Here is a 21880-nt window from a genome sequence, read left to right as displayed (position 1 = left end):
TGATTGACAGAGGTCTGCACATGTTTTCAAATCCAATTCTTTTTCTTGGGGAGCTTGACTTGTGTGGTTAAAGTGTTGTAAAATTTCATTCCACATGGTCAACATGAATACAAATTCTAGTTCTTGCATCTTGTTTGCAATGTTTTCTGCCTCTCATATAGTTTCTCCCTTTTGTGATTGGTCTTCAGCTATACTTTCTAATGCATCCACAATCTTTGAGTTGGACTCCAGAATTGCACTTGTTGCCACTGCGTGTGCCTCCCAGCAAGTATTAGAAAGAGATTTCAACACACGAGCATTGGCCAAATATGTTTTAAGAACTGCCCACCGGTGTATTGAGGCAGAGAAAAATGTATAAAGTAACTGGACTGTTGAGAAAAACCTTAGTGCCACCAGACAACAATCAACAGCACTGCGGCCAACAAGATTGAGAGAGTGTGCAGCACATGGTATGACTATGGCATATTTGTTCTGTTCTAAAAGCTTCTTCTGCATTCCTTGATAACACCCTGACATGCTGGCAGCGTTGTCATAAGATTGACCTCTGCACTTTGAGAAATCTATTTTGCAAACTTGGCGCAGATAATGCAGTACTTGATTTGCCATTTCTTCACCAGTGTGGCTTTTCAAATTGAGGACTGTTCTAAATCGTTCAATTGGTTTTCTATCTGTGGGAGACACATATCTTAGTACAATACTCAACTGATCAATATGTGAAAGATCAGGTGTAGAGTCGACAGATAAACTGAAGTACCCAGCAGTACTTATTTCATCCACAATAGCTGAACGAACTTTGTCACTCGTTAGACCAATGAGTTCATCACATATTGTCTTGGATAAGTATGTTGGGTTACCTTTGCCAGCATTCCCATATTTTGAGATATGGCCTGCTAAAAATGGGTCAAACTGAGCCACAAGCTCCAACAGTCCCAAGAAATTTCCATGCTGCAATGATCCAAATGTGTCATTTGATCCCCGGAAAGGCAGACCACGTTCAGCTAATGTTTGAATAACAGCTATAATACGCTGCAAGATATGTTGCCAGTATTCACGCTCCCCTTTAATTTGTTCTTCCAATTTTTGTGTCAATCCAAAGCCCTGTCTTCTATTTAAACGTGTCAACATTGAATCCCTGTGAGCAGTGCTATTTTCATGTTGGTCAATTAAAACAGTATTCCGCCAGTCACTAAATCCATCTGCAGCAAATCGGGATGTTGAAGGTTTATATGCAAAAAGCTTGCAAACAAAACAGTACGCAGCCCCTGTTGATGGTGAATACAGTAGCCATTCTTGAGTGTATTTCTCACCATTCGCTTTCATGCCGAAAAATATTTTTTGTGGACAATATCTTGTTTGTTTGCCATTGGTAAAAGTCCGACGTGATTTCTCAAATGGCCCAGTGTGGTGCTGACAGTCATTTGGTCCATGAGCTATCCAGTAAGCTACATCATCGGTACTGAAATCAACCCACATACCAGGATCTTTTCTCCTATTATTTACAGCATGAGCAGGTTCAGTCTCTGACACATCCACACCTTCTAGAACAACGTCTGTTTTACCACCGGGAGTAGGATGATCAGTTACAGTCTCTGATTTCCTCGCATTAATTTCGATCTACATTAGTAGGACGCCCCCCCTGGTTTAGGTGGGGATAAGTAATAAAAAGAGAACAGAAAAGCGGGGGAAGTGTGTGCAGTGGAGTGTAAGGAAGTGTAACAAAGTTCTGATTTTTCCCATGATGACTACTTTGATGCTTTTTTTGAAATATCAATTTTTTTTTTAAATCTCATTTTTTTTGGTGCCCCCTGCTTTGCTGGTGTCCTAAGCATGTGCTTAGTCTGCCTATTGGGTAATCCAGCCCTGTTTACCAAGGGAGGTAAGTATCATTCATTAACCCCCTTTTACAGAGGGGGAAAGCAACTTACCCAACTTATCCAACAGCAGTTCAGGGACTAGAACCCAGCTTATGTAAGTCCCAGTCCAGTGCATTAGCCTTCCCTCTAGTGCCTCTCTCTACACACCTATTTCCTTCCCTTCCTTCATCCCAACCCTAAATTCTTCTTTCACCTGCTTCTCCCACTCCCTACAGACCTTGTGTGCCTGGAAGAGCAATCCACTTGGTAAGCGCCAAGACTGTTGGATTGCTAGGTTTTAAAACTACTTTTATATAACCTTTCCATGTTGATCTTGCTGCCACAGCTTGCCCCTTGCCAATTAGGGCATGAACTATCTTCTATATCATATTTTCTTGTCTGAATTAAAGCATAAAGTCCTTGGACAGGGACTCTTGTCTTAGGTATGTTTAAAGTGTCATGTGTGATGGAGATTAAATACTAAATCGTCCCCAGTGTATCACTTGAAAAGGGAAAAGAGACACTATAATGGATAGAAAGGTAGAAGACAGGAAAGGGTAATGAGCTGATTCTGCTCTCGTTTCCAGCAGATTTACAATAGTGTCACTGCCCTGATGGCACTGGAAATGCTCTCGATTTCACATAGTGTGGTAGGAGATTCAAAAATGGGTCTTTGCTGCTGCCATATCCATGAAATGTCATGCCCGTCTTTAAATAAAATCTCAGATGTGCAATTGTATTAGATATTTTTACAAATATCTCTTGATAAACTCATCCCGGAATCAATCCTGTAATGGTAATACGTTATTCTAAGCAGTGCTTAATTTGTGCCAGCGCGGAGCCACTGCAGCTCTAGGCTTGGCAGTTCATAGCCCCAGCCCCTCTGGGCTTCCCGTGTCAGTTATGAAAGTTAAAAAAAAAAATTGCTTGAGCCCTGGCAGCCAATTGCTTGAGCACCAGCATCTCTGTCATTACAAATTAAGCACTGATTCTAAGACATCCAGAGGGTGTGGGTGTGGGTGTGGGTGTGGGTGTGGGTGTGGGTGGGGGAGTAAATACACTGGATAAGATTTTCAAAAATGCCTCAGTGACTTAAGACTCGAAGTCTCATTGAAAGCACTTAGAAACTTCTAAACATTTTACCCCTTCACACTATGAAATTCTGAATGCTTGAGTTGAGCCTGGCTAGAAAAGCACTTGATTTCAGCTTCACAAACAAATTAAAAAATTTGGAAGGGCACCAGTCCTCTGCGAGTTCTGAGAAATGCACTTATAACCAGGTGGAATCCTTCATTATAGGAACGTTATTAATGTCACCCAAATTCTGCAGAAGTACCCAGGGGACACCATTCTTTTCAAATAAGCCTCGATGCAGTGTGTATTAACAGGGGGAGTGTGTCCCAACAGAAGAAATACCATTCTACCATTAACAGAGAAGGGAAACAAACAAATGGAATTTTTAAAGGGCACACTCCCCCGTACAGCTGAAATGCAACTTAACTCAAAAAGAAACAACTTAACTCAAAAAGATACTGAACTGTGTGAAAATAGCCAGAACAAAGTGGGTGAAGTAATATATTTTATTGGACAATTTCTATTGGTGAGAGAGACAAGCTTTGGAGCTTACACTGAGCTCTTCTGCAGGTCTGGCAAATGTACTCAGAGTGTCACAGCTAAATACTGTTCCACCTTATATTTAACTGTGACACTCTGAATACGCTTCCTAGACCAGAAGAATTGCTCAGTGTAAGCTCCAAAGCTTCTCTATCGCACCAACGGAAGTTGGTCCAGTAAAAGATATCACTTCACCCACCTTGTCTCTCTTCTATCGTGGGACTGACATGGCTACAACAACACTGCATACAACAATGAAAATATCCATAAGATATAGGGCCAGGTTCCTCAGCTGATGCAACTTAGCATAGCTCCATGAAGTCAATGGAACTACATTGATTTACAGCCACTGAGAATCTGGCATTTGGTGTATTGGGAAGCAAAGCTTTTGATGTTACTCAATGCTTTTCCTACACATTGGCTCAGATCTCCAAGCTGGTTCTGAAAGCATATTTAGTTCTGCAGCTAGTATGTTTGCCACAAATTTGAAAAGAAACTTCTTCTAACAAAACCAAACCCACACAAGTAGGAAAGTACTAGCTTAAAAAACAGCCTTAGACTAGCTTTTTTGTGATCACTGTAGGGGAACTCAAATGTGCTGTTTAATAGCACAATAGACTAAAAGGATTTGTCTGGTAGAACTAGTTCTCTCTAGCATTGCAACTGATGCAATAAAGAGTTCCACAAAATGGGATTGCAAGCCAAGGAAATTAATCTTCAAGAATCTTTAAATCCCCTATATTGACTCTCCATGTACAGGCTGCAGAATTGTATAACATTCACTCAGTGTCGTAACAAGGGCGAGGCAAGTGAGGCACTTGCCTCGGGCGCGCAAAGAGGAGGGGCGCAGCTCTACCGCCCAGGCCGGGCGGAGGGGAAAAAAAAAGCCGTGATTGGCAGCACTTCGGCGGCAGCTCTACCGCCGCCGCTTCTTTGGCAGCAATATGACAGCGGGTCCTTCCCTCTGAGAGGGACTCAGGGACCCGCTGCTGAATTGCCGTCAAAGAGCCTAGAGCCGGCCCTTGCCTCGGGCACAAAAATTCCTTGTTACGGCAATGGATTCACTCATAGATTAAACAATGTCATTGAAAACAGGTCTTGTTAATGTTTACAGTGCTGAAATATTTCATTCCATTTTTGCTTTCATTGTAGCAAAAAATTGAGGATCTTTTTAATTGACACTAAATTTCCTTGGATAGCACATGCCAAGAAATCAAGGGAAAGATTCCCTCTTCTCATGTTTCCAGGTGGTTCAGGATTTCTCAAGGTGCAAAGGTAGTGTCACAGAAACCCAACTGTGACGCTGGTAGACCAGGTACCAGCTCATGCTCAGATCCCCATGTCTCCACTGAACACTGACCAATACGTGGCTGGAACCAGTCTGGGTCACCTGTGTGCTAGTATTATTAAAATAGGTATTAGAATTAGAATGTCTGCCTTAATCTCAATCATAACCTCTGTATCCCACATTGTAAGATAATGTCTGAGCATTTGCTTTGTAACTGTGTAAATCACCAGACAGGAGAGAGACATTAGATAGAGTGAAATGCTAGTGTCCAACAGAAGGTGGTACGTCCTGCTCAAAAAGGAAGACCCATTGACACCAGACAGACTAAAGTGGAAGATCGAAAAGGACCAAAGACCTTGTTTACTCTTCCCACCCATGAAGATGAGACTTGCAAGTGAAGACTTTGACTCATTGCAGGACAGGAGAATAATACCATTTTCATCCATCACTTCATGTTTCAGATTAGTGTGGAGGACTGTCAGACTCGTTGCAGTATAGCTGGTTGAATTTTTTCACACTACGTTTCTTCCTAAAAAAAAAAAAAGGCAACATTATAGAAACTTTCCATTATTCTTTTTATCAAAATTTTCCAATTTCCATTTGTATTAAAAATTTTAAGAAAATATTTAACAAAATTGTTTCAGTACTTTTTATCTACCAAAAATCCAGTTTTATTTTCAAAAATATTTCAACCAAAAAAAATTAAAATTTCACGGAAAAGGAAGTATTGGGTGAATCTATGAACGTGAAGTATATTTTGAACCCAGAAAATAGAAACAGCTTTGAAATTTTTTTGTAAAATCATTTCCCCATTTTTCTGCCAGCTCTAAGAAGGAGCTTTCTCAGCCCCCAGTAGAAGGGATAGGGATGGGATTTGTAGAAATAAAATTATGATGACTAGTTTTTTTTTATTTTTTGGTAAACATGAAGATACAGAAGTTTGATGGTTACTGCTGAACTCTCCCGCCAACCCCCATGTAAAACAGTGATTTCATCTGGGGACCTTTCATTATTAAAAGCATAAATATTGCCAAAATTTCAGACCATCTCTTATGGGTTGATATTACAGCACCTAAGCCATGTAGTGGCATGTCTAACACAGCAACACCCAGACACACTGAGGGGAGCTTTAGCAGAATTTCCTTACTTTTGTGGGTTTGTCAGCCACTAAATGTATTTGAGGTTTCTTGCTCTTGTTGTCAAAACTTCCTGTAATTCTTTTAATGCCTCTGGTATCTGGATAATGGAGAGTAAGCTTCACCTTCAGCATTATCCAGGTCCAGAAAAAATACCCATTGTAGAAAATTAAAAGGCTATTTTTACCTCATACCAAAGCTTGAGTAGGTAGATTCTCCTTGTGAATCATACAGCGAGTCAACGTTTTAAAATGAAAAAATGGCAGTAAATGTTTTGTTTATTTAAAAATGAAACCCTATAAAGCCAGCATCTTTTGATACTGAAAACCCCAAGCTGATTTTTCATTTATTGTTTTCTTTTCAGTGGCAAAATGGAAAAAGGGGAGGGGGGAGAAAAGGGGCGGGAGGGAACCATAATTGAAAAAAAACCAAAAACATGTCCATTTTTGTTTCTTTACTTCAAAAACCTGGACATTTTTTAATGAAAAAAAGAGAGAAAATGGGAAATTTTCCACAAAACATTTTTTGACCCGTTCTGTTGCGAGCACAAGGTTAAAAGAATGACCAGCCTATTCATACAAAGCCCAATCCAAAGCCTGCTGAAGTTGACAAGTCTCCCCCTGACTTCAGTGGGCTTTGAACGGGGCCCACAGTGCTTTAGAAAAAGAAGCTGTCAAGGGAAAAATATCCAGGACCAGTGCTTAATTTGTAATGAAAAAGGTGGCAGGGCTCAAGCAATTTTTCTACTATCATAACTGACACGGCAAGCCCAGAGGTGCCAGGGCTATGAATGGCAAAGCCTAGAGGTGCCAGAGCTCAGCCCTGACAAGCCCCGGCACAAATTAAGCACTGTCTGTGACCAAAAGCTTGGTAGGATTCTGTGGGATTTTCTGGAGGCATGGTTTGGTCCTTGATTGTCAGGCAAGCTCTGTGCAAGGCCTGGAGAGAGGCTCACCATCTTTCCATCTGGACCTCTCCTTTGTTCTAGCTCTTCTGCCATCCATCTGGCAGTTGTTTCTGGGGACTCACCAAGGAAGATACCACCAGATGATTAATCATCCGCCCCCTTCCGATTAAAACCTGTGACCAATTCTTTTCTCACAAGTATCAGAAGGTTTGGGGTGTGAAAGAGGAAGTGGGCAAGCTCAGCACTGGAGATGGAGCAGGGGCCAGAGTGCCAGAAGGATGCCTCTAGCTCCCTGACTCTGTAACGCAGAGTTTGATTCTGATCTCATTTATACCCGTGGAATGCCATTGATGTCAGTGAGTCGCTACAGAATTCCCTGGTACAGCAAGAGACCCTGCTGCCAATAGGTTGTAGTGCTAGAAGCTGGAGCACGTAAGTGTGGGGAGAGGGAGCTGATGGATGAGACACTTTGCATGCCAAAGAAAGTGCCATATATGCAAATCTATGTGGAAATAGCATTGGACTTCATATTCCCATGCTACAGAGACATCCACTGTCCAGGTCATTGTCTGAACACAGGACGGGTCAGATAGGTCTGTTTTCCACTTCCAGGCGGGTTATATACAATTTACATGTCTTAAAGGAGCAAACAAATAACTCAATTAACCACGTGTCCCTCATCATCCCCTCCCTGCTGCCTTGCTATGAGGCTAATGAGAAGCAGCTCAAACACAGGCTGTGGGCTGTGTCACACAGCCCGCCCCAACCACTCCTTCTGCTTCAGCACACTCAGAAGCGCTCTTGTTCCAGGCTGAAAGTCACAAACTCTCAGGTGCCCTCAGGTCCAAGATGGAGTGGCCGTGGCTCTTTCTCTACCTCTCTCTACACATCACAGGTAACAGAGGAACACGACGAGGCCTTGGTAGAGTGTTAACTAGAGCTTAACTCGAAGTGCAGGAGACTGGGAGGATGCAAAGTGCTATAGTAACTCTGTAACCTTCTCCCCTCCATCATGTTATATCACAGCTACAGCATGGGGTGTTTATAATGTAGATACATTACAGTAGGTTATAGATGTAATATATTTTATGTTACATATGTATGTACAATATTACATATTTATGTGTAATATTGTAGACTAATGTTCTAGACATAATTTGGGATTATTTTATTTCAGAGCTATTAGGATTGCCATATTATAGGATGTTATTGGTTTAGAATATAGTATATTCAAGAATCATCAGGTTAAATTCTGTAATCAGTTAAATCAGCATATAGCTTCAGGTGTCGAGATAATATGGTCATATAAGTACAAAGATAGATTAGATTTACACCAGTGTAACTGTTGGATTTTCCCCCTAGAATCACAGAAAATATTGATATAGGATGTCATGTTTTATCATAGATATAGGATGTGTTGATTAAATATACACTATATCATAGTCATAGGCTATCACAGCTACAGTATAGCATACATTTTATCAGCATTTAGATACCAAGGTGTTGGGAGCTATAGAAATACCAATTATATGTACGTAGTAGGATGGTATATTATATACCTATATTACAGTATTATTTATAGTTACATTATATACTGCATAAAAATGCTTTATTTTTGGTTTATTATAAGGATACAGATGTTGAGTACACCATAAGCTTGCAGATTATGTCACCCATTTTTTTCAGATCAGGCACCACAAACCATTTTATTTATTCTTTCCAGGAACAGAAACAGGGCAAAATTCTCCCCTGACTTTATTCTACAGCGTCTGCGATCCCACTGATTACAATGAGGTCACAATAGATGTAAATTAGGACAGAATGGGGGGAGTCAATGAAAGGAATAATTAATACATTATGAGATGACAGAGACAAGTTACGAATGGAATCTGGACACATGCACATCTTGAGAAATTCCAAACAATCAGTGTGCACATTAGAAACTGCTAAATACCTCTAATGTGGGGGAGGAAAATGGACTGGTTTTTATTATGGACTTTGACTGCAAATTAATATTTATAAAGAGAAGTGCGCCATTATAGACTACTCCAGAGGGGATTTTCAAGTCCACTCAGCATTGTTCTAACTCCGCTCCCATTCAAGTCAATGTGAGTTTTACCATTGACTTCAATGGGAGCAGAGATAGGTTAATGCTAAGCGCTTCTGAAAAATCCCATCCGCAATATGAAATGGGCCTTTTCTTTTTATGAATGTTGGGGTAACCACATAACTCAGAAGGACAGAACAACCACGAGTAGAGAAGTCTATAAGTATCTACGTGGTGAAAAAATATTTAATAATGGGCTCTTCCATCTAGCAGAGAAAGGGATAATATGATCCAAGGGCCGAAAGTTGAAGCTAGACAAATTCAGACTGGAAATAAGGCGTAGATTTTTAATAGGGTAATTAACCACTGAAACAATGTACCAAGGGTTGTGGTGGATTCTCCATCACTAAAATTTTTTTATTGAGATTCGAAGTTTTTTCTAAAAGCTCTGCTGTGGGAATTATTTTGGGGAAGTTCCATGGATTGTGTTAAACAGGAGGTCAGACTAGATCAGGGGTTCTCAAACTTCATTGCACTGCGACCCCCTTCTGAGAACAAAAAATACTGCATGACCCCAGGAGAGGGGACCAAAGCCTGAGCCCCACTGCCCCGGGTGTGGGTGTGGGGGTGTGTGTGTGGTGGGGGACGGAAAAGCCAAAGCCTGAGCGGCACCGTGCAGGCCAGGGAAGCCGAAGCCCCAGGGGTTCAGCCCCAGGCAGGGGGCCTATAACCTGAGCCCTGCCACCCAGGGCTGAAGCCCTCGGGCTTTGGCTTCGGCCCTGGGCCCCAGCAAGTCTAATGCCAGCCCTGGCCACCCCATTAAAATAGAGTCGCGACTCGCTTTGGGGTCCCGACCCACAGTTTGAGACTCGCTGGACTAGATGATCACCATGGTCTTTTATGGCCTTGGGATCTATGAACGAGAAGGTTACCCAGCAAGCTCTCTATGGGACAGATCCTGAAAACCTTTATGCAAGTGGTCCCATAGACTTTGCAGGAACAGGAAGTATCTGCCAGAATAAGGGTTTGCAAGGTTGGGCTTCAATACATGAAAATATAATATACTGTTCACCATCACGTTATATTTACAGCATGGCTGTCTGTGTCCCTTCCCTTCGGTTTTACTTCATCATTGTCAGAGATTTTTGAGAGAGACAACGGGAATCATACTACAAAGTCACAGGCCACATCTTTATGATAGGCTAAATCCTGCTTGCCTTCCTCAGTGTATTGACATCGATGGGACTATTAACATGAGGAAGGCAAGAAATATTTCCTCTGCTAGTAAATATTGCCCATACTCCGCTCAGGTAAAATGCCCAGTGACCCAATGGAAATGTTGCTTGGATAAGGACAACCGGCTTTGGCTTTTTGTTTATCATAAGGATAGTTTTGGTGCTCCTTCCAGATGCATTCATAGATCAAGCAAGCATATTGCTAAGCCAATGCTGGCTTAAGAGACCCAGACGATAGAGAATCGAAAATTAGAATGTTAAATTCCTCAATACAGCACACCAAATACAGAGTTGGTTAATGTCAATGGACTTGTAGCCACTTATACCAATTTGAAAACTGTCTGGCTCCCAATATTTGTAAAGCATTAGGAAGGTCAAAAGTCCTGTATCAAAGTCAAGACACTGATCCTGAAAGCTGGCCCAAGCAGGCAGCCTGCTTCATCCGCATGATGCCCCACGTTAATGAGGTTCCACCTGGAGACCCACTGTGATCCGTCGGGCACCATTTAGGCGCACATATGTGGATTAGTGTGCGGGATAGGGGCCTAAGCATTATTATTACCAAAAGTTACTGTAAATGAGCCCAGGATTTTAAAGGAACATGAGCACTTTAAAGTAAAGGGGCAAGAAATATGAGACAAGACTACCAAGGGCAGGCCCTTAAAACATGCACAGGAAATAAGTGGCTCTTGGTTGTTCAGTGTTGTTTTTACTCTGTTGCATCATATCCAGAGTTTGTTGTTTTGTTTGCTGAAAAACTGAGTCCCCATCTATTATTCTCGCCGAAGCCTGTACACACACACACCTGCACACCAAGGCAGAGAATTGTAACTGAGGTAATATTTTCCAAAGGCTGAGTTCAGTATTGCCAACCCTAAGCATTCAAAAACCATGAGTCAAGCCCTGCAAATCGCAAAGTAGATATAAAGCTCACTAATGAGAAAATGAAATTGGCTTCCTTTTTATTTTCCTGCTTGTTTTTGAGTCTGTGGAGTGACATTTTCCAGCTTTCCTCAGCAATAGTGTAGGCTAAAAATGGTACTTTTGTAATGAAAGCTGAGATTCTCACATGATCTCTTGGCTCCAGGCACTGGGGCTTTAAGAAAAACACAAAATATCATCAAAAAAACTGAGGAGTCCTTGTGGCACCTTAGAGACTAACAAATTTATTTAGGCATAAGCTTTCGTGGGCTAGAACCCACTTCATCAGATGCATGAAGTGGAAAATACAGGAGCAGGTATAAATACATGAAAGGATGGGAGCTGCCCACAAAAGCTTATGCCCAAAATAAATTTGTTAGTCTCTAAGGTGCCACAAGGACTCCTTGTTGTTTTTGCTGACACAGACTAACACGGCTACCACTCTGAAACTAAATATCATGAGACTCACAATAAAATCATGACAGTTGGCAACGTTGCATTAATATTATTGTTCAGTATCCTATCCCGCTGTTGCTCATGTTTCCAGCTATGAAGATTCACGACATGGAATCATTTGCTTGTCTCAAAAATAAATTCTAAGAACAGTAAGTAAAAAGGCCAGAGTAGGATACTTTTACTCAAGAAGGGGAGCACCTTTCTCCACAAATATTCCCATTGAAGTCACTGGGCAAGACTGAAAACCAATAGTCCCACTAAGTAGCACCCTAGTCCTAAATAGTTCCATTGAGCTCAGTGGGAGTCATTGAGCATAAGAGTATTACTGAATCTGCCTCTAAGAGACCATTCACAGAGTACGGTGCTACTCAATGTGAGTGAAGAGATCAACATCTGGCCCTTATTTATTATCTATTTTATTTTAATTCTGTGACTTCCCAAGCTCCAGGTGCTTGCAAAACTCCAAATCCACACAGTCTATCGAATGCAACGGGTGAGAGAATAAGCGAAATAACTGCCCATCTCAACCACCAAGTCTCTGGCTGTATTCATCCATGATTAAATAACAGCAGCAGTCTGGAGAAATCATCAACTGGTATAAATTGGCAGAGCTCCACTAATGTCAGTAGAGCTACACTGTTTTAACACCAGCTGAGGATCTGGCCCATGGTAGAATTGTCAGTATGAATAAATGTATATTAATGCATAAAAACCCATAGCGGGTTGGATCCTCTGGGGAGCCAAGTGCCTTCAGCTCCCATACTTCAGTATATTTTCTATTTTTATGTGTGTTTCTTGCTGCATTTATCACTTGAGTGAGCTGTAGTTCTTCTTTTGACATGTTTTGATACTTTATCTGGAGTCATCTTCAGCCTCTTTGCTGCCTTTGCAGGCAGAGAAAATCCAACGAACAAGCTAAGAAGCTTGAAAAGAACTGGCAAAAGAAATTGAAACATGCCCAAAGAATGGCAAAGCACCGAAGAGAAGGAAAGGCAAAAAAAAATAATTTCCCTAAGCCAGATGTGGAATCCCCATTGATTGGGATTTTTAAAAGCGGACTGGACAACGGACTAGAAATAGAGCTAGCTAGCTGTGATCTTCTCTACCTGTCTATATGGGTATCAATAGAGCACTACCCATGGTAGTATCTAGGTGCTGGTTACAAAATGTTGGGATGGCAAGAAGATTAATAGGGAACAATCCACCACTGGCATGAAATAGGGGCTAGATTTCCTAATAGGTCTGTTTATATCTCTAATTTGTGACCCCCATAATTCCATGAACAGAGAAACTACTAAGCTCACGAAGAAATCCTTTATTTAACATGTGTAGAAATAAATATCTTGACCATAAACATGTTATTTTCTTCCTTGTAGGTTGCCAGAAAACCCCACCTATATTTCAGACTCCACCACGTATTATAGCTCTGAACAACAGTACGATGGAATTGGTCTGTGCATTGAAAAGTGAACAGTTTACCCAATCAGGGATCTATTGGTACCGATGGAGCAAGGAGATCCAAGACTTCCAGTATGTACTATTTTCAAATGTTTTTCAGAAACACACCATCACCAACAACATCGACAAAGACAGGTTTAATGTGAGCAAAGGAAGCTTTCGGCACACATACACTCTGAAGATCAGGAAGCTTCAGCCTTTGGACGCTGGCACATATTACTGCGCTGTCTCCCATTCCTCAGAGCTGCTCTTTGGCAATGGAACGGAGCTTAGCGTGGGTAAGTGCTGTTTCAGATTGGCGCATCCACTCCAAAATCTCACAGGGCTTGGCCGAGAGGCTGCTACAATAGAAAGGTTAGAATAATAAAAATAACCCTGAGAGAAAAGGTAACGGGGCACAAATTGGTGCCTAAATCCTGCTCGCCTTTCTCACTGCTTTCGTCGAGACTATCCACATGAGCAAGGCATGAAAGGTTTGGACCCTGGAATGTGTTTGAAGAGATCTTAGAGACTATATTAGCCAGAAAACCTGGCAGAAAACGGTATAGCAATAACCACTGGCTTGAATACAAGGCTAGACAAATTCAGACTGGAAGTAAGGAGTGAAATTTCAAAAGGGAGGGAGATTAACCATAGGAACAATTTACCCAGGGTTGTGGTGGATTCTCCATCACTGGGAATTGTTTAAATCAAGACTGGATGTTTTTCTAAAAGATCTGCTCGAGTTCAAACAAGAATTATTTCAGGGAGGTTCTATGGCCTGCGTTATGCAGGAGGTCAGACTAGATGATCACAAGTCCCTTCTGGCCTTAGAACCTATGACTGTAAAATGTAGGGAAACTGCTTCCAGTGTTATCAGGCTGCTAATAAGTTGTAACCTTGCACCACTGTCCATTTTTCAGTCCTGATCACAGCATGAGCACTGTTGTGCTCTGATCGTTGTTGTGTAAAGGAGCCTTTCAAAGGAATCCTATTAGACCTGGAAGATTCACGTTTATTATCTTTCTCTAATTCCAGTGATGGTTTTGCTCTTAACCTGGATTATTTCCCCACTTAAGTTCACAGTTCATTCTCACGCACTGATTCTGTTTCTCACCTGGCATTTACCGATATCCTAGCACCCCCATTAAATCATAGGGGAGCTGGACATCTATCTCACAGGGCTGGTGATGGGATACTGAGCCTTTCATATCCAGTTCTCCCCTGGCAAGTCATGACAGGCTGATAACGGCCGACAGCTCTCACCATCCAGGGACTGTTTAGGACCCCGTGTGAACTGGCACACCCTGGCAACTTGGTTGGCAGTCTCAGCGGGGAAAGCAGCTCAGAACTGATGGGGCCATGGAGACTGACCTACGTTCTGATTCCTGGAGCTGGTCCCGCTAGGTCAGAGTTGAGGCACATTGGTGTATCTGTGCGGGGAAGCTTGCACTGCTGATTCCTGCAGTCTGATCCAGCAGGACCCTGATGCCCTGCTGATGAAATCTGTGGCACTCCTTAGAAGCACAGGGTCCACCCGCATGGCTCTGACTGCTGGTTTGACAATGCGGCCTGTGCCTGTTCTGTGCATAAACAGAGAATTTCCGTCCTCAGGGCCATCAGACCAAAACCTTTTATGAGCTCTAAATTGAAATCAGTGGGACTTTATGTGGGCTTAAGGATTTGAGCTATAGGATCCTATTGTAGGGCCTTAAAGAATCTCTTTGAAATTCTCAGACATTCAGCAATACTCTTCAATCCACAGCTTTTCCACTATGTAGCAAAGGGTAGAAAAAGCACAGCACTTTCATCACAGTACATGATCATGTGTTTAAAACCCTTCCTCATGGCTTCACTTTGGAGCTATGTATGTCCTAAGGTGGTGATAACCTTCAATCTAAAGTGTATGTTTAGCAGAGATATAATTATGGCCATTGGCTTTAAAATGTTCACAGTCTTCCATCTTGAAGAATCTCCAATCCTTTTCTTGTTGCAAATAAATACACTGGTATTTACTCTCATTGCGTTGGCTAAGTGTGTCCCTTTTCTCTCCTTGCTTACTTGAAAGAAAAGCTCTTTGAAGACAGAGGAGAATTACCTGAGCAGCCAGAGTAATGTGCCCTACACAAAAACAGTGCTTTCGAAAACTTGCTGCTGTTGTCCAGTCAGAATGAAAACATTCAGATTTAAAGCTGAGCCCCAATAGATTGAGTTAAAGAAACAGGGCTTCCCTTATCATATGTAAGCAAAATCACGCTTCACTGGGAGTTTTTTTTCTTTTTTCCTTTGGCATCCATGACAAAATACTCTTTGATTTCACTTTTTTAATGTCTATTGTTAAGTTTCAGAGGGGTAGCCGTGTTAGTCTGGATCTGTAAAAGCAGCAAAGAATCCTGTGGCACCTCATAGACTAACTGACGTTTTGCAGCATGAGCTTTCGTGGGTGAATACCCACTTCGTCAGATGCAAGTCAGTTAGTCTATAACGTGCCACAGGATTCTTTATTGTTAAGTAGTTTAACAAAAATAGGAAAGGAGTTATACTGGTAAATCCCAATGATCCAGATGCCTCATGGGACATCTGGCACTTTTGGCTTGTCCGTGTCATTAAAATAAATTGTAGTTTCTATATGAATTTCAGTTCCAGAGGGAAAGAAATGAACTTTGCATAGCCCAGACTTTTGGTTAACTGGTGTTTGAATGATCAGATTTTATCTGTATTTGTATAATGGGGCGGGGGGTTGTTTGGGTGATTGGTTGTTTTTTGTCATTAGAGGTTTTTCTGGTATGACTTCTTAGAGAGATAAATATGTTAAATTATAACTCATATAGTCAATAATAAGCCATGGGCCTTATTTAATCACTGTTATAATCAGCAAAAAACTACTCCAAGCAGAGCTTTCTATATGCTGACAAGGGACCAGAGTCAGAGATGCTTTGACATCCCCTTGGAATGTTGCGTTCTATCGGTTTGATGTGATATGCCTCTGTATACTATCATGATGGATTTCAGGCCAAAATCTTATGATAGACATGTGGAAAATATTCAGTCCATATTAGACTGAAGACAATATGAGCTAAAGGTAGACTAGAGAATTTTGCAGGATCAAGCCCCAGTATAGGGCTTTGTGCAGAAATATATTTCTGGTAGCTCCCCCACTTTCTCAACTATCGTGGAAAATAATAACCTGTGATACTGTAAAATGCAAGAGGGAGCGATAGCTCAGTGGTTTGAGCATTGGCCTGCTAACTCTAGACTTGTGAGTTCAATCTCTGAGGGGGCTACTTAGGGATCTGGGGCAAAATCAGTACTTGGTCCTGCTAGTGAAGGCAGGGGGCTGGATTCAAGGACCTTTTGGGGTCCCTTCCAGCTCTATGAGATAGGTATATCTCCATATTAAAAAGATATGGTTTGGAAATATAGCAGAAAATGTGTTAACCCAATCTTAGGACCAGATCCTGTAAACAATTATGGCTACCAGAGCCTTATAATATCTGCTGCCTTGTACGCCTCAGTCAACCTGTCTGTATCCATCTGACGATGCTTGTTTTGGACTGACATTATAAGCTGTGTGTCAGGAGCCATCTTTTTGTTCTGTGTTTGTACAGCCCCTAACACAACATGGTCCTGGTCCATGACGGGGGCTCCAAGGTACAGATGCTAATAATAATCCATGAGACACATTAAAGGGCCTTGCTGTTCAGAGAGTAAATTCTTAGTATTGTTTTGAAAATCAGGATCCTTTAAGGTGTCTCAATCTGGACACTCAAAATCAGGGGTCACTTTTGAAAATCTTGGCCTAAATGTCAAAACTCCTTGTCCCATATTATGACCTAACCACTTGCCAAGCCTCAACCTTTTCTATACGAAGTTATTGAGAGATACAAGAGTGTAACAGTTCCGTTCATTTTGGGATTTTACAACAATTCTGTTCATTTGGGGGGGAGGGGTCCTTTTAGCTCTAAAGATTGTCAAAGATTTTTCCTCATTACTCTTAATGTGTTGTTTAAATGTCTTCTGTGCTATGTCACATTAATCCTATTTTAATCATTTCAGTCGACTCTTTGCCTTCCACTGAAAAACCTACAGAGAATACGCCGCCCCCGACGAAACCTGTGAGGTGCATAATTCCTGCTAAAATGAAAGGTAGGGCACTGTCTTTCGCTGGGCATCTTTGCAAAAAGTAGCATGGGCCAAATCGATCCTGAGTGCAATTCGGTTTAAACCAACGGAGTCACACTAGGAATGAAGCTGCCTCAATATATTCCATTTCCTTAGCTGCCCCGATGTAACTCTGGGGTGACTCCACTGAAGTGGAGGGCACTCTCTGGGCCCTGGCATAGAGTCATGAAACACTTCACTGAAACATGCAAGGTACAGAAAAACACAGGGATCCGGTCTCTCCCCTTGATACAGGCACGTGACTCCCACTGATGCTAATAGCAGTTATGTTCATGTCTGTGTCTGACAGAGCCTCAATACCTGGGACTGCCCCTGGCCCTAGGGGCCTGCTTCAAAGGGGGATCCTCCTCTCCAGGGAGGAGTCTAAGGAAAAGAGAATACAGCTCAGGGCTACCCCTACCCTGGCCTGTCCACTTCTGCACACAGCCCACTCAGTCCCTGCCCAACCCCCACCCCTGGATCTATGGAGAAGTGGAGGGGCCCCATGGGGGTGGAGGAGAAGGGCAGGACTGTATCCCTGAGGAATCTGAGCCCCCTTCTGCGTGAAAGGGGACAGATCTGTGTGTGGATCTGGAGGCACAATGCCCCCTCCCACGCCCCAGGAGAGTTTCTGTCAGAGGTACTGTGTGTAGCCGGCACAGTCTGCCAGCTGCTACTGTTATCTGTAATATGCACTGTATGTTTCTTTTGGTTTCTAGGTTCTTCCTGCAGCGGCTTCATCTGGGCCCCATTAGTGGCATGTGCTGTTATTTTACTGCTGTCTCTGGTTGCTGCCATCCGTCGCTTTCAGCGTAAGTGCTGGGCACAGCAAATGGGTCGCGCTGCTCCCGGATCTCTTCACGCCTCTGAGGGGGGTTTCTCCATGCGTGGAACTCACCTTTCCTGCTCAGAAGGGGGCACTCTCCCCTGCCCCAGCACCCTGCAGAGAGCTTCTTGTGGGTCCAAAGATCCGTTTGGGAAAGAAGCAGAGGATTGGGAGACAGGTCTCGCAGGAAATCCATCATCCACCCCAAATCCCACAGGGATCCCCCCCAAATGCATGCAGGCTGGGGCTGTGTGCACACATATCCCAGTGGTGAATGTGTTACAGGCCCCTCTCTCCGCTGATCCATGGAGAATATGTGTCTGTTACAACCCCCAGCTACGGCGCTTCAACTGCTCACGTTTTTAGCTCTGGAGGTCCCCAGTTCAACACCAGGTGCATCAGCCAAGATGGCAGCCCTCCCACATTTCTGCTCCTCATCTCAGCATAGAGGAGCATCCGCACCCTTCAGACAGGGCCTCAAGGAGCAGCTGCAGGCTGGGAATCCCTGGCGGGACAGCTCCAGTGGGGGAAAGGGGAGGGGGTCTTGAGGAGGCAGAGATGTCTGGGAGTGGGAGCAGGGAATATCAGGAGTTCAGGAGAGACCCTTGTGGGGTGAGAGCGCTAGGAGCCAAGGAACTGTTCTCCTGACCTAAGCTGTTGCCTGTCTCCTTTCAGGCCTGCGCAGGAGACTGCGGCTTCATTTCAACAAACAGTAAGTGCTCTTGGTTGCGTTCTGCAGCCCCGTACGCTGCAAAGAGCACAGCTGCGCTTTTCTCATGCGTGAGCTAGTGCTAACGAAAACGAATGCGGGGGAACGATCCCACGAGGTGCTGAGCACCTCCTGTTTGCTGCTGTGTGTCCTCAGCTCCTGTTAAAGTAAGTGGGAATTGAGGACTCTCAGCACCTAACAGGAAGCACTCAGCACCGCACAGAATCGAGTGTGTCTGTGCAACTCCTTCGACTCTGATAATGAAGGCATCCCATAGGAAAGGGGAGCAGTCTGTATGTTTTCCCCTCTGGCTGTCTCCTGCAGCGTGGGGTAGTTTTCACCCCATTATTGCTAGGCCCAGAAAAGGCATTTTCTCTTTGTTTTCTCCCCAAGTGTTGGCTGTTTCATGTGCCGAAAGCTTAAGCATGGGCCGGTTATCACTAGAGAGGAGCTGAAAGCAAACTCTCAGGGCAGAACTCGCCACAGCTTCGGGCCTCTGGACAGAATATTACAGCCAGAGCCTCAACTACTCCCAAGCTCGAAGGGACTCAGATCTGAATCAGAACTTTCAACTCAGGCCCATCTGCAGGTAGCACTAAATGGTCCATAGAGACGTAGGACACATCACGTGGCTACAGACCAGTTCCCAAGTTGTGCCACTGGCAAACAAGATCCAGCCGGTGCAAACTTAGCTGGAGTCTCTCTATGCCTTGGCCACATTTTAAATCCTACCCGAGCGGATATCCCGAGAGCTGCTCTGGATGTGGTTTCCTCCCCTGTACGTGACAGGAAGTGAGGTGTGGCATGTGGGCAAAACTCAGCACAGTTTATCCACCCAAAAATGATGTTAATCTACAGCTGCTCCCCTTCTCAACCAGCAAGGGATTACTGAGTGCGAAGGAGGCATGACTGGCAGCCACTGAATGAAAGTCAAAAAGGAAGAGCTGGGTTGTCCAAAGATGGCTCCTACCCGGGAGATCTGTTAAGCTGAGGAATGGTCTCCTAAGGGAAGGGGAAAGGAAGCCCCAGAAATCTGGCTATTTAACGCTACCCTTGATAAGCCTGGGATAACAGAGTGGCAGGGGGGTAGGCTAGAATGATGAACCACAGTGACAGTCTTTCCATGATAGCAGAGCCATGTGAAAATGTTCCCATGGGCCCTTGGTGAACCTGAACAGAGGTTGTTCACAAAGCAGAAAAAAATCTATGAACTTCCTCCTCCTGAAAGTCGGACTCTCACTCCAGCTCTGAGAGCTGCATGTAGCCCCATTGAGCTCCAGGGGCCTGGGCACCTTCTCTGCCCTGCCCTGCTAGCCTGTCCAGGTGGCTGCCTCCCTTCTTCCAATTCTTGCAGCCCCCAGTCCATAGGAGTCTGCTGGGTGGACAGGGTACACAGTAGGGCAGTGACAGAAGGAACACCATCTCCCACTCCAGGGACTGCTAGACTCAGCTCAGGAGCTGGTAGTGCCCCAGAACGTGCTCCCCAGACCTTGCAGCTTAGGAGAGTGTCTCTGCCACAACCACACACACACACTGCCTCTGTTATTGAGTGGGAAGGGCTGAGCGCATCCTGCTCCATGCCCACGATGCCACTTATGAAATGGGAGGCAGCAACCAGTACTGGGCAGCCCCCAGACAGCCTGCTTGGGAAAGCAGCCATCTTGTGCTCCGCCTTGAGGCTCAGGGAGAAAACCACCCAGTTCCATACAGGGCCCGCAGGACATTGTCGTCGTGGGATTTCTCATGTCAGTAAGGCCAGTGGGATGTAGACTCTGTGCTACAGAGAAACCAAGCCATAGAAAGGCTTCCTCAGGTAGCTTTGCTTGTCCAGCCCTTGTTGATGTAGGATCAGCACATACTGTTGTTCTGGGTCACAATTGACTTGCTAGCTTAGCACCATCATGTTTGATTGTTCATTGTTCTCAGTTTCCCCTTTGCCAGGCTGTTTTTTGTTCATTATTACTAGGACTCTAGTAATGCAGAGTCTGAAAAGGGCAGTATTTTGTTCCTGGACTTTGGCCCAGACCCTCCAAGTATTTAGGCATGTAAATCCCACTGGAACCAATGAGAGTCAGGCACCCAAATACCTGGAGGATCTGGACCTCTGTGCTTTGCAGCATGTACTCTTTGCCAAGAGGATTAACATCTTTGTATCTCCCGGTACTTTAGGGTTTTTAAGTAAGATGAATACCTGGAGGATTCTTCCGTGTTGCACATCAGATGGCTACTGTAAATGCCACACGAGATCAACACCTGGAACACATGAGCCAGGAGGAATGTTATGGAAAACAATCTGAGACTTGAAATGCAGAGTAGATATTTGTTCTCTGGGATTTACCACAGCTATATTTAGTATTCTCTCACTTACTACAGCTTACAAATTGTAGGGTCAGGTCCCGCAAAATGCCAGCTGAGCTGCCTCCTGCTGCATGCCTTCAATTCCTTCTAAAGTCATCAGGCTTTGGGGCTGCTCAGCACCTTACAGGAATAACCGCTAGTTTGCTGTATGTGTTGTCATGTACAATAGTGTGTAAATAGTGTTTTTGTACAATGTACTGAAAAATTCTTCTGCAGAGCTTCATGGCACTCTATACATTCAATTCCACCTAATAAACTAGCGTTTGAGCGGATTTTAGATTCTTTTTTTCTCTTAAAGCCAATTGATTAGAATTTTATTGAATGTGCAGGTCACTTTCAGAACAGCCTTTTGACAGAATCAGTAATTCACTTATCTAGGAGGTTGAGTGGTTCTCAATATATTTATAGAGCTCGGCAAAATTTTATGGATGAATAGTTTATTCACTGAAAAAAGCAGCTTCAGACCAACCAAAACTATTCACAAATGTGGATCAAATTTGGCAAACAGTTTCAACAGGGGAAAAAATGTTGTTTTTTAAAGTCCAAAGGTTTCATTTTGATATTTTCAAAATGAAATGTTTTGAGTTTTTCTTCGGAAAGATTTCATTTAGAAGTTTAGGTAGATTTATTTGAAAAAGAAAAAACAAGAGGTTAAAAAAAACTGAAAAATGAAACAAAATGAAAAAAATTGCAGGTCAAACAAAAAGTTCAACCCAAAATGAAATGTAATTTTTTTCAAAGTTTTCATTTCAGCTGCCGAACTAAAAAAACCAACAACAATTATTTGTTGAGTTCTATGTACTTCATGACCAAGAGTGCTGTTATAAAAAGACTTTATCAATCTAGGCCTAGGACCATCTATTCTCTGATGTTGCTTGGAGAATAAATTGCTATTGGTCTTACTGTAGCATCAAGTGTCCCCAGCTGAGATT

General features: G+C 43.2%; 1 protein-coding gene across 4 annotated transcripts in view; it reads left to right on the top strand.

Moving 5' to 3' along the window:
* Positions 1 to 21190, top strand: part of CD8B (CD8b molecule) — a 33865-nt gene extending 12675 nt beyond the window's left edge. For 2 of the 4 annotated variants that reach the window (XM_045017568.1, XM_045017567.1), the window contains exons 2-6: positions 12834 to 13193; positions 16951 to 17040; positions 17775 to 17867; positions 18557 to 18593; positions 20760 to 21190. In XM_045017568.1, the coding sequence (XP_044873503.1) occupies positions 12899 to 13193; positions 16951 to 17040; positions 17775 to 17867; positions 18557 to 18593; positions 20760 to 20772 (528 nt within the window). In that variant the 5' untranslated portion in view covers positions 12834 to 12898 and the 3' untranslated portion in view covers positions 20773 to 21190. Of the gene's footprint in view, positions 1 to 7587; positions 7694 to 12833; positions 13194 to 16950; positions 17041 to 17774; positions 17868 to 18556; positions 18598 to 20759 lie in introns of those variants that run through there. The other 2 variants (XM_045017569.1, XM_045017566.1) reach the window with 2 other exon arrangements.
* Positions 21191 to 21880: the final 690 nt, after the last annotated feature.

The sequence above is a fragment of the Mauremys mutica genome, chromosome 5, assembly GCF_020497125.1.
Source record: "Mauremys mutica isolate MM-2020 ecotype Southern chromosome 5, ASM2049712v1, whole genome shotgun sequence".
NCBI lineage: Eukaryota > Metazoa > Chordata > Testudines > Geoemydidae > Mauremys > Mauremys mutica.
This window is presented reverse-complemented; position numbering and strand designations above follow the sequence as displayed.